Below are 13164 nucleotides of genomic sequence, written 5' to 3' on the forward strand. Positions count from 1 at the left end.
CTCCAATTGACAGCTATAAAGAATGCGCAAAGTAATTGATATGCAGACTTGCCTGATCAATGTCCATGGATGTTCTCTACTGCACCTTGACAGCAGGCACTTACCAGGACATTGTCCAGGCAAGACTCCACATTCCAGGCATCTCTAAGTACTCACCTGTACAAGACCAGCACACACACACACAATCTATATTGCACACATTTGTGCATCCTCCTCAAAAGGATAACGAGACAGTGAAGACATTCCAAAATGCCCTTGAGCATTGGTAGAGTAGCTCAACTGGGAGAAGTCCACGCCTTCAGGGGGGAAAACCCCAGAGAACAAAGACAGGTTCACAGCCAAGATCCAGGAGGGGAAGACAAGACAGGTTCTGCTATGCAGGACCCTGGGATATCAGCTGAAGGACAGGGGCAAGGAGTAAAGGAGGGGAAAGACAACCCATGCTACATAGGTTAGTGGTAGGGTGGGTTGTTATGGCATGCAAACTTGCTCATGGCATTTTGGAAAGCTTAACTCCAAAGGACGCTCTTGATAAACTTGAGTGTTTATGTTGAATCCAAGATTCTCAGTCAATCCTTACAGCCTGAATTGAGGCTAGAAATCAGCAGAAAGCCAATGCAGATGCTACAGCATTATTAGCATGTTTCCTTCTATTTGTCATTTTCTGAACCAGTAACCAAACTCTGGTAAATTTAAAGCAGTTTGGTTTGAAGACATGAATTAGGATTGCCTACACAGAAACAGAGGAAATAAAAGGCTTGCTGTCTCTTTGCGACAGTCATATCCTGGCTGCTCCACTTCTTCAACCCCAAGCTTTAGGCATAGTAATGAATCCATGAACAACTCAAGAGGTTTGGAGCCTGAAAGAATCCCGAGCAGGTTGTACACTAGGCCACGTGATTCACACTGTTATCAAGTTCACCTCAAGCTCATGCATGTCAATGAGAGTGAGAGTGCATGAACCAGAAACACACATGCAGATGGCATTGTAGCATTTCTTGCCATTTCTGCAACTCCATGAAACACTGACAAAAACCACAGGAAAATGTTCAGTCCAATGTAATCTAATATATACATGTTTCCAGTTCACACAAATCTATTTCTAGGTAGCCACAAGCATGATGCATACACAAATGTATGTTAATTGCTTAAAAGGAATTCTGCAGCAACAACATCATGAGTGGTATTGAATTTAGCACTAATGTGAATGTAAATTAAGCTCTGATTGCATAAACAGGCTCTAGTGAAATGCCAATAGTACTTGCTAGCACAACAGAGTGCTTCCACTGAAGCAAAGTAATTTGCACTAGCATGAAATCTGGAAGTGCCCTACATTTATATAAAGCAGCCTTGGCTTTTAGAAGAAAAAGTTCTTTGAAACATATATATTTGTATTACCATTGAGGTTATAAGAACATGTACCCATATAATAATTATCTCTTCAGACATCTAAACAGGAAACTAGTAGGATACATGTTTGGTCATCACTCCACTGTCCTAAATAGGTATTTTCCCTAATTAAAGCCACATACGTTAATCCAAGATAGCTACTATGAAACCAAGGAGTAAATTCAGAACCAGGTTTACCTGTATAGCGATTCTATCGCATCTTGATCTAAGAACTCATGATCTTTTCTCACAGTTTTCATGTCAATAGGAAACTGCATATCTGCAAAACCAAGTTCACAAAAGTACATTATGATTATTGAGAAAAGTAATTTAAAGTTTACAGCTCCCAACATAAGCTTAGAAATGTACTAACACAAGAGTTGCCTCTTTCTGGAAGGAGGTTATAATATGGATAAACTTTGTATTAGATTTCTCTTTAATATTTACAGATACATTCTTTTAAATTCTCTACCTCCTTCCTGGAAATTAACACATGGTGAACAAAATTAACACATGGACTGAAGACCTAACACTGGTTTCAACACTTGAGCACTACTCTCTGATGCATACATACATGGATAATTTTTGAAGGTTATGAGTAACTGATATATTCAAAACTATGTAATTCTTCTTTTTAAGATTTTGTTTTGCTGAAACTCATAATAAATATATTTTTAAAAATACCAACCCAAAGCATTATGTTGATAAATACCTGCATCAAAATACCCTAAAGAAGAAATCACATATTTATGTATCTTCAACACAATGGGAAAAAGCTTACAAGAGTTATCAAGAAAAACTCAAAAATCAGGGGCTTCTAGAAAGAATATATATGCTAAGTATTAAAACTTCAACCCATCTCTCAATTGCCAATTGAAATACAGGAAGTTTATTTCCTTTAATATAGATGAAGCAAACGAGGGCCTAGAATACAGCCAACACTTAACCATGAGCTTGCGCATTTGGATCAGGGATGGGGAAGCACTGGATCATGGGGCTGATAAGTCCTGCAAGGGTTCCCTGTCCAACCAAAGAGTTTCTTCCCCCAGCCTTGTCCCTTGAGTGCTCCAGGAAAGAACTCTTATCTCACATTAGCTGTTCATTTGAGGGAAATGATTTTCCCTCTTTAGTACTCAAAAGGGCTCCCTTACTTAGTGCTTGGCTGAGAAGAATAGTTGTCACCAGAACAGATGCCAAGCAAGGTTCTATGGCAGCCCTTCCAAATATTTTGGATTAAAACAACTCCCCTCAGTCCTAGCCTGCACAGTCAACGGTGAGAGGAAGCAAGCTGTAGACAAAACTTGAGGAGATTCACAAATTGCGCATTCTTTTATGGAAAAGGAATGTGACAACCAAAGCAACACCACCAAAATTACTACAACCACAAACTGCATCTCATTTGGTGATGAAACTTGGAGACACTGTAATCCTAAGAGGTGGACTTGTGTCTCAATTCTGCTTTAGGTCAAAGCAGCCAATACCCTAAAAAAAAAAAAAAATAAAGTACCTTCGTGAAAGGGCAGATGTTGTTGCTATCAACCAGAGTACAGCATACACTCTTACATCTGTTCCCATGCCTGTTTCACATAAAGAAGCTTGAATGAACTTGCACTATTAGATATTTGTGTATAATTTCATGTATCCTGGACAATCACAAGCATGTCTGTACAGTATTTTACAACTGGAAGGAGTCTATTTTGAGTACTTTTCAATTATCCCTGGATCTCAGAACACAACTGGTGTTTTACCTTCAAACATCTGTGCATACTGAGGAAACCCTGCAGCCTTCAGCCAGTCACAGGCTTCTTTGGCCTCAATTTCTGAAAGAAAACAAACAGAATGAACTTTAAAGACTGGTTTTCCAATATGGAGAAACAAAAAGCATCCGCCACTCAGTAAACTCTATTATTTTTAAACCCACCTATTTGTTTATCTTTCATCCTCCTTTCTTTCTCTTTCCCTCCCCCACCACACATTAAATAAAATATCACCAGTACTTCATTATGAGTTCTCACACGTACAGCAGATGCATCAATGTTAATGGCATTAACACTATATTACCTTCCATAATGCAATAGCCCCAGGAATCTTTTGTTCTGAAACACTATTAGGAGGTCAGAATACATGATCTCAAAAGCAACAGCTAATTATTTAATCTAAATACTGAGAAACTGTGTAAGTCAACATTTCTGGATTTGAGACACAATGCTTGTTTGAAAGTCAAATTAGACCCCTATCATTTGTATTCTTATCATTATGATTTATTTGCTCTATAGTGCTTAGCTAGCTGGTCTTGTGCTCTAATAGGTATTTTATAGCAAAGAGGAAGCTGTGATTCTCCATTACAGGTCACCCTTCCCTAAAGTATTTTAGCTTCACAGCCTGCCATCTAAAACACCCAGCATCTGGCTCACTAGAACAGATGTCAGGAGCTAACCAGTCCTTTTGTGTCCATTAATAAAAATCCTGTGGATATAACATTATAACATTCCCACAGGAAAAAGGGGAAATATAACTTTGCAGGACAACAAAACATTCACCAGATGCCTTAAAATGTAAACATGTTTAATATGCTTCTGGAAAAGCAAAGCAGAGCTCTCTGCAGGAAACAAAAATTGCAAGTTACTTGGTCTTGCATGAAGACAGACCCTGGGATCTTGTCCGATCGCCTAGTTTATAACATAATCCTGATCCGGACAGAACCTTCCAGATCCAGGAAAGGCTTTATAAGGCTTTCCAATATAAACCTTTCCAAAAAAGCGCTAAAATTTGACAGTTTGAATGATACAAACCAGTTGCCTCTATACACACGTATTGGCATAACCCACCAATGAGATGCATCATCATTATTATTACTATTAAAATTAAATAGATTTGCATGAAATGACATTAAACTATCAACACAGAAGAAAAAGAAAAATATTTTCAGATTTCTTAAGAGCTGTTTTTCTTATTCTTAACTACTGAATTTTCTCTCCCTGTCTCTTTAGGTTCGTCCTAGTGCCACATAGTGATTAACTAAATTTTACTCTAAAACTTTGTTAGCTCTAAAATCAAAGCACTTTTCAAGATGTAAGTACCTATGAAGGAGGATGTGTTTGTAAAGTCTTAAGTCTGAAAAAGATCCTTCAAGCCAGCCTAGTGACCAAATAAGCAGAACTGCAATGCCTGAACAGTGATGTTCCTGGAATTACAAGATAACTCCCTAGCCATAAAACCTGGCACTTCCGCAAGGAACTACATTTGCTTGTCCCCAGGGCCGAAATAAGATGTGCAACTAGTTATGAGATGGCCATCAAGGGCAACAAACTTTCCCAATGTCATACAGAGGAAGTCACTTGCAACCTTTGTCCAGGGCCTATTTTTGACTGCCAAGTCAAAAACCTTGAAGCAAGAATCTAGCATGTTCTGTAAGCTGTCTTGAGACGTATAGTGAAAGTCGGGATAAAAATGTTTTATTAAATTAAATTAAATTAAATGTTCTGGGATGCCCAGGAAACTCCAGATGTATTCTGTGGCCGGCAGTATTGAAGTCCATTCAGAATTTAGGAGCAGAAATATTATTATTAGGGCAAGCTAATAATAATGTCAATAGCTGAGAAGGAAGGTATTAGAAAGGAATGATCAACAGCATTTTCTTGGAATCACAGTTGAAGAATAGCTAAGAATGTGTGCAAAAGAACCGATCAGCATCAGGAAATGAATGCAGACACAAGATTTAGGGAGGGAAAACAGGATAGAGTCAAGTATCAACAACCTGGGGAAGTTCAACTTATGGTTCGGACAAGAAACCAGGCTGATCCTGAAGTAGCTAGTCACCACCGTAGGAGTAAAGCCAAACACACTGGCAGTGTCTTTAGTCAGAGCCCCTGTCAAATCAGACCCATAGCAAGACGTGGGAAATTTAACAGCCTACCAAAAAGTCATACCCTGATTTTCCCAACACAGTCAGGCACCCACACTTTTTAATCTCATTCCTTCCCTGGGGAAAACAACCAAAGTCTCATAATACCAACATGGAACTGAAACAGTGAAACCAGGCATAAGGTCCACTCCCAGAGAATTTAGACGACATTAAGGAACAGAGATAAAATAAATACCAAACTGACTCTGTGAATCCATCTTTAGTCCTTGGCTTGTATCTGATTAGCATCCTCCACCAATGGAACAGATTCCACCAGTGCAGGGTTAAAAGACTTGCTTCCTCCAGGTATTTTGGAGTACAGTTCCCATCTTCCCTCACCATTGTCTATACTGATTATGGCTGATGGGACTTATAGGCCAAAATATCTGGACATCTACAAGTTACCCACTGATGTACCAGCAGAATGGCAATTTCCTCTTGCATGCCCTAAAAAAAAAAATCTCTGTAGTATGTTTTTATTTAAATAAAAAATTTCAACCTAAAAAAAAAAATCTCCTCCAGAGTGTTGGGGCAACCTCCAGAGCAGATATTAGAGAGATGGAAGGGGCTGCAGAAGAGAAAGTGAAGATGACCTCATGTTACAGAAGCAGACATCTGCTTGCAGAACATTAGATCGCGCCCCTAGACCTTTGTTAAAAGCTACTATGTGTACTGAAAAACAGTTTTCTCTTATTCTTGAACAACTTATGCTCAGGTTGGATTTTCAAGATCATTCCAATATCAAACTCTTTACTTATTTCCAAGTTGGGTTGATCAAGACTTGCTCCCCACCCACCTCCCCCCACAAAAGGGGAAGGGAAGGGAACTCACTGAAAATTTCATGGGACTATCAGCATAAGGTGTGAAATTCCAGAGTAGTTCAAATGATATGACCCTCTTCACCTGACACGTAAATGCATTATTTCTCATTTTCTAAATGTTTGAATAATTGAATGTTTCCACTTCCAGTTGGCCTCATTACCCTAAGATTAAACCTAACAGAAGTTCTAGACGAATTGCTTTCCTTTATGAAACAATCAGTGCTACAGCCTTCTGAGAAACTATAAAAACATGTATCTTGGCTAATTTTTCATTCTAAGATTGCAGAGTAGAATGCCCTGGAGGACAAAAGCTTTAAAGGGATGCTACCAGGTCAGATCAACCTGTGCTTCAGAAAAAAAGCAAGAATATGTTCTTAATTGTCTTCTGTGCGGCAAGGTAGCAATACCAAATAAATGTGTTCCTTAAGTAACATTCGTAAGCCAAAACCAAATAAACACTAGTGAAGAAAATAAAGAATGAAGTGAACTAATTTAAAGTCATTGGCCATAATCCAGCACAGTTCCATTCCATGTATTTCAACTAGCCACTCGTAACTGCAAGCATCAAAGTGGTCACTGCAGAAATGCATTAAACACACAAGCAAAAAGCAAATCATACAATAGGCCCTTTGTTTTGTAAAAGCACAACTGGTTTTTTTTTTAGTTTTAGTGTATTCTGATTTTAATACTGTAAGCCGTCCTGAGATGTCTCACACATAGGACGACATATAAAAGTTAAGAAAAAAAAAAAGCTAGCCACTGGCAATTGACAGACTTTCTAGAATCTATATTCCTGACGTTTGCACTAACCTGTAACCTTCCAGATGTTTTGAGATCTAGCTGCCATTGGTCCCAGCAAGCATGGGATGGTACAAGCTGTAGTCCAACAATTACCTGATTCGCACATTACCACAATAAACTGAGGAACAGAGAAGGTGCAAACACTTTCATAAACAACAGTCCTGTCCTTAGGTTGGCATTTGAACTCCCCAAGAATGAATTTTTCATGGGTTAAACAAACCTATAGATAACCCATGGTTTGTTGATGGATCATATGTTATGCACACCTCTACAAATCATGGATTAATTGCCTCTGTGATATGCAAACTGGTATCTGGAGACCACAGCTTTCCCACCTCTTCTAAAAGATACTTGGAACAGAATATAACATATGCAGATAATGATGAATTGTTACTTATATCTGGAGGATCTAAATAAGCATTTACATTATATTTAATATTGCAATTTTCTCCAGTGGCTGGAAACATTTATTAAAGTTAACTACACTTTAGCTCCTTTATCTATACATCTTATATGCAGTTTTCAAGTTTAGATAAAAACTGGAACAAGTAACATTCCTCATCTATGTTTGAAAAAGATTCTTAAAGCTTCAGAAATGCAGCAATTTCACAATAACCAATTCATATACACCAGTTAAAAAGAACTTCTCAACTTTGCTAAGTTCTATAATCATAATATTTATTTCCTTAGCCTTTCAAGCCTGCCTACTGGGAAGGATGAAGGATGGGGAATGTTGCTCAGACCGATCCATTGGTCATTTGAGCATTCCTGTACCTCAACCTCCACTGAGATAGCCTTACCAGCACATTCCCTCATTTAGGAAGATGCAGATTGGGCAAAGCTGTGAGTGCAGCACTTCCCTCCCAACTGGGTGGGCTGCCATGTAGGGGAATCCCACTGTTGTCCCTGATAACTGATCAGAGATAACAGGGATTCCTCTCCTAAAGCAAAGAGTTCCTTTCATGCTTCCTATTGTCTCTTCAATTATTAACATACACTGATGGTTATTCCCAATCAAATGTGTATATAGAGAGCAGTAGTATCAGGTCTGTCAGGCCCCACTTGGATTAGTTCAGTAAATGTCCATTTCGCTACCATTATATTTGTGCCAATATTGATAGTTACTAGTGTTGTGTGGACACCCAGTAGAATGCTCATGGAGACTTCCAATGGCGCCTGCAAAGTTCCCCACTCCTTGCCTCATTCAAAACTGTATTTCTAATTTGAAAAATGTTTGGGTATCAGGTTTCTTTCCTCTTCCTGAACCTGCTACTGGGCGCTGATCCTGTACTGCAGCCTTCCCCAACCTACTGGCCCTCAAGAGACTTTTGGACAACTCCCAGAGTTCCCATTCAGCAGGGCCATTGACTAGGAAATCTGGGTGCTGCAGTCCAAACACGTCTGGAAGGCACAAAATTGAGGAAGATTGCTCTTTTTGGTGGGCAGGAAGTAAAGGAAAGAGTTGCTTTCCTGGCCCTGCTCAACCTTCTTCTACCCACACAGACCCTTCCTCTTTAATTGGTGCCTCTGCACTTCCATCCTTTAGATTTACTCTCTCTCTCTCTCTCTCTCTCTCTCTCTCTCTTCCTCATTATTTTTCTCTTTTCCTCATCCATATCCTCCTTTCTCTGCCTTCCTAGCCATACTTTTTCTCTCACTAATTATCTCGCTATTTTTCCCTCCGAACTTCCAGCTTTGTTCACTTCCTCAGCCTGCCTTGCTGTGTATCCCGCTCTCCAACCCTCATGACTTCTCCCTGCTCCACAAGCTCTTTATCTAGCTGCTTCTCCCCCTCCTCACCTCTCTGTAATCTTATATGTAGATTAGCTTTGGAGTTCAGATTCTCCCTGCTTGTTCTTAGCTTCTTGAGTGAACTAATTGTCTTTTGATCAGTCTGGTTCCCCACAGCAGTTATGTGGCTAACCACATCCTCCACGAAGGCTATTTTGTGGCAGTGTCCACAACAGCTTCTCACATTCCTGAACGTGCTCATGGATCCCCAAAGGCTGGGAACCTCTGTGTAGTACATTTTTCACCACCAACCCACTCACAATATACCAGTCCGATAGCAGCAGCAGAACAACAGCCGAACAGGATAAAAATGCTCGTCAAAGAAAGAAAGCTGTCCTAAAGCTAATCGAATACTGTCTCTGTTCTTGGAGTCAGAACCCTATTCTTCTGTAACACCCACCCATCTGCTCCAAAACCAGAGTCCACATGCATGGGACCCACTTGGCAGCTGCATCAGCCCGATGCCAAACTCTGGAATACACATGTCAGAGTACCAGTGTAGACCCCATCAGCAACTCCATTAGCAGATTCTTTGGACAGCCTTCCCTTGTATGGGTCTTTGTTGGCTATGGCTCCAGCTGGGCAGTTAATGATAAGACCAACATAAGGTCACATTACAGACCTGAGCTTTCCCACCCACAATTTTCACCAATGATGTTTGCCTGTAGGCACTGAGAAATTCACAGTGTAACAGCTCTAATTCACATGGTATGCACAAAAGTAAATGCTCACGTTTTAGTGGGAGTGAAGAGTATTTCTCAACAGTATTTCCTTGTATTTAAAGCTCTTTTTAACTGTTCAGATAGAAGGTACTAGAGTAGTTGAAGCAGGGGAAGCCCAATCTGACCATCCATTTACACATTTACAAATAGGAACAGCTTCTTCTTACTGGGAAATGGAGAGCTGCCAAGCAACCTCTGCCACAGTGGAGTAAGAGCATTCCTCTTGATACGGAGAGCAGCTATTTGGAGGGGGGGGAAGGGTCAGCGGTAGGTGAACAAAGCTATTTACTTATATTGGCTCTTTTCCCAATAGTCTAAATTGCAAAAAAGATAATTCACTGTAGCGTTAAAGCTGTCTTAGCCACTGCACCACTGACCTACATTCTTCAGAGCTAAGTTATGGCTGTACCGTATTTCAATTGTATTTATGGCTAAAGAACAGAACACCTACATTCTCACACCACAAAAGGCTACCTTCAGGAAAAGCTAGCTGAAAGGCCGACACAGTTAAGTATCCAATTCACAAGCATCCCCGCAATGACAGATTGAATGGCATGCAGACAGGGTATGAGTTTAGTTGTGCCTTCTTCATTTAAAAAGCAGCAAGAGCAGACCCTGTAAGAAACACCAATCCACAGAAAGCACGCCTGGAGTAGGAGACGCTTTAACAACCGATTCACAGCTATGGAGTTTAAGAAGCAGGAGCAGCACGGGAGTCCACGATATTGACCGTCAACGCAGGCGAACACGCTCGTCCCCCTGCTTGCTTCCCTCCGAATAAGCCACCGCCGGCAAAGAGAAAGCTCCCGATCACTTGCCTTCATCCTCGACACTGGAAAGCGAATCTCCAGCGGGAAACGCTCGCAGGCAGCTGGAGAGTGACTGACTACCCGCGCGGCGGAATCCGCTCGCGCCCCGCGCAGACACGCATCGCCGGCCCTCGGCTTGCCTAAGGCGTTCAGCGGCCGGAGAGAAGGGAAGAGCCGGGACTCACGCGGGAGCAGGATCATCCTGCCGACTCGGTCCCTGGGGAAGCTTCATCGCCCAAGCAAGGTCTTCGCCATCCCGCCGCAGCCCGGGAACCCTCACCCAGGCGTGGCCACTGGCTCACGCGCCGCCAGCCTTCACGCCGCTCCCTGGAGAGGAGAGCAGAGCAGAGCAGAGCGGAGCAGCCGCTGCGCCCAACGAACTGCGCGCCTCCCGCTGTCCCGCACCGCGCCGGAGCCTCTGCCCCGCCGTGCGCGCGCCGCGGCGGATGGGGGGAACGCAGCGAGGCGCCCCCTCGCCGCCCCCCGCAGCTCCGCCCACTGCACTCCGCCGCCTTCGCTGGGTGGCCGCAGAGCGGAGGGGCAGAGGGCGTCCGGCTGCTAGACGCTGCTGCGGCCTCTGGGCGGCGGCTACTGCCGCCGTTGTGCAGGAAAAGGGGGCGAAAGGGCGAGGGGGAGGTCAAACGCGGGTGGGTCGCTGTTGTGGCCCTAGCTGGTGGCGGCGGACAAGGAGGGCTAGGCAAAGTGTGCCTTTTCGAGGGAAGGCGCGGGGAGGCACCGCATTTCCTTCCCCACTGTGATTAAGCACGGGGGGACGTGGGGGACGGTGGGGGAGGAGAAGAAATGCCCTTTTCTGTTACGGGTTCAGGAAGGTTATTTTCTAATCAAAAAGTCAACTACTGTACTTTGCTCCACTGTTGAAGGGGACACCTTCGTCCCCCTGCCACCCAGACGCGCAGCCACCCTGTTCGGGACCTGTCAGACGGTAAAGAAATCGGGGCAATTTTTTGCATGAACAGTACTTGCATAGCTTTTGTGCTGTGTGTCTGCATCTTCTGCAACACTGCAAGGGATTCTTGGAGCACGCTTGCGTGGCGGATTTGCATGCTGCAGCCAAGTTCTGGAGCTGTCACCAGGTCGCAGCAAGAGATAAATACCTATGGGATCTGCAACAACTCTTACTGTATAGCTAACTGATGCATATATAGCAAACACAAAAGAAAGAACATTGCCTTCTGCTAACAAATGGAAGGCATTGTGCAGGTGCTTTTCCATCTTTTCTACCTTAACAGATTTTCAGTGGCAGAAAAAAAAGAAAACACCCATCCAGTCCAGCATTTTGTTTATAGTGTCTAAGCAGATGGAAGTGGTGTAAGAATATAACAGGATATGAGTGGATGCCAAGATATCAGGACCATAATAAAATTCCATAAACAAAACAGTGTGATTGCAGAAGCTTCTTCTGGAAGCATCGTTAGACTGCAATCCTATCCCTGCTTGCCAGGAAGTAAGTCCCACTGAATGCAACTCTACATCTGAGCAGACATAGGATTGCGCAGTTCATCACCTCCTCCAATCCTTCACTTTGTTTTCTTCAGATAGCAGGACCCCTGCTATCTGGGTATGAACTCTACTTGATACCTTCAAAAACCAGTAGGCAACAATACTGACCAATGGTCTAACGCAAAAGGTAGCTTCATATGTAAGCTTGCCAGCACATAGCTGAAAGTGCTCCCTGGAGTTGCCTGAAAAGCGTGAGGGAAGGAGATGCCATTGCCCATCTAGAAGGTATTAACTGTTTCAGAAATGTCACTAGCTGGCTGCTTCACTAAAGCATACTTTGCTCAATCACTGGCGTATCTACATCCAGTTTAGACTAGAAATTTGTCAGGTGACAAACCATCATAATACCAGATCTTTATGTTGCCCAGTGGCATCTTTCTCAGTATGTTTCTTAAAACCAAGTCAACTATACAAGCATGTATTTATGTTGTGCATCAGTGAAGGTTTGATGGACAGGTAGCAAGTCTCCCCCCCCACCCCCAAATGATGACTATCAAGCAAGATGTAATAGGAGAAAAAACACTTTAAATAGAAAATGCTATTTTTAAATACATGACTTCAGCATCCACATTTAATTCAAAAGATCAGGCATACAGTGCTACAAATTTCTCAGTACTGTTTGCCACTGTTGGTTTTTCCTTAACAGAACATTTGTCTGGAAGAGGAGTCTTGATGCTGAAATTTATTTCTGCGCAAGTATGCCCAAGGTTGCAATGCACAAAGACCCAAGCACATGTAGTTATTCCTCAAGAGAGAAATATCTCAGATTATCTCACAATTTATGTGTACTAAATTTTATATTATTTTGGTCAAAATTTTAAATCAAGGTAAAATTTTAAATGCATGTTTACACAGAAAGAAGTCCAAAACATGTAAATCTGGCTGGGGCTTGCTAGGAGTTGCAGGACTGCCATCTAAACATGCATAGGATTGTGTCCTTAAAAATAAAAGAACTTAAACACACAGTATTTACCAACACACTCTAGTGGGGGGTTTCCTCATCCTTTACCAACATTCCACAACTAGTACCTTTATTAAAGATGAAATTACTTTAAGCTTATCTTTGGCAGTGGTTAGGGTTAGTAGCCTGATAGAATCCAGGTTATTCTGTTTACATCCATTGAAAACTAATTAACACAAGGTCTTTTGCAGATGCAATTAGCCTTCCAATGACCTGGCCTTTGTTTAAGCAACCTCACTGCCAGTTATCAGTAAGCTCCTTTAGGAGTCAGAGACTGCAGAGCCATTTTTGAAAGCTCACTCTTAACTTCTGTTATAAAAAGCTAGCTCATCTAACAAAGGTCCAGGTGTCTCAGGAAAATTGAAGCTATTTTGCCTGCATACAAAGGCTGCCATGCAGTAAGATAAAGCAAGACTTGTATTATGTCAAGTAGGTTATTCTGCAG

The 13164-nt window shown here is 42.1% G+C and overlaps 1 protein-coding gene across 1 annotated transcript in view; it reads right to left on the bottom strand.

Annotated features, from left to right (window-relative positions):
- The window catches only part of LOC123035437 (rho GTPase-activating protein 7-like), a 28648-nt gene extending 18005 nt beyond the window's left edge, over positions 1-10643 (bottom strand). The window contains exons 1-3 of the mRNA XM_044453614.1: positions 10423-10643; positions 3138-3209; positions 1588-1669 (exon numbers count right to left, since the gene is read on the bottom strand). Coding sequence (XP_044309549.1) covers positions 1588-1669; positions 3138-3209; positions 10423-10438 — 170 coding nt within the window. The 5' untranslated portion in view covers positions 10439-10643. The remainder of the gene's footprint in view (positions 1-1587; positions 1670-3137; positions 3210-10422) is intronic.
- Between the last annotated feature and the right edge of the window lie 2521 nt (positions 10644-13164).

This window comes from Varanus komodoensis, unplaced genomic scaffold (assembly GCF_004798865.1).
Source record: "Varanus komodoensis strain SLA01 unplaced genomic scaffold, ASM479886v1 scaffold7_1, whole genome shotgun sequence".
Taxonomy (NCBI): domain Eukaryota; kingdom Metazoa; phylum Chordata; class Lepidosauria; order Squamata; family Varanidae; genus Varanus; species Varanus komodoensis.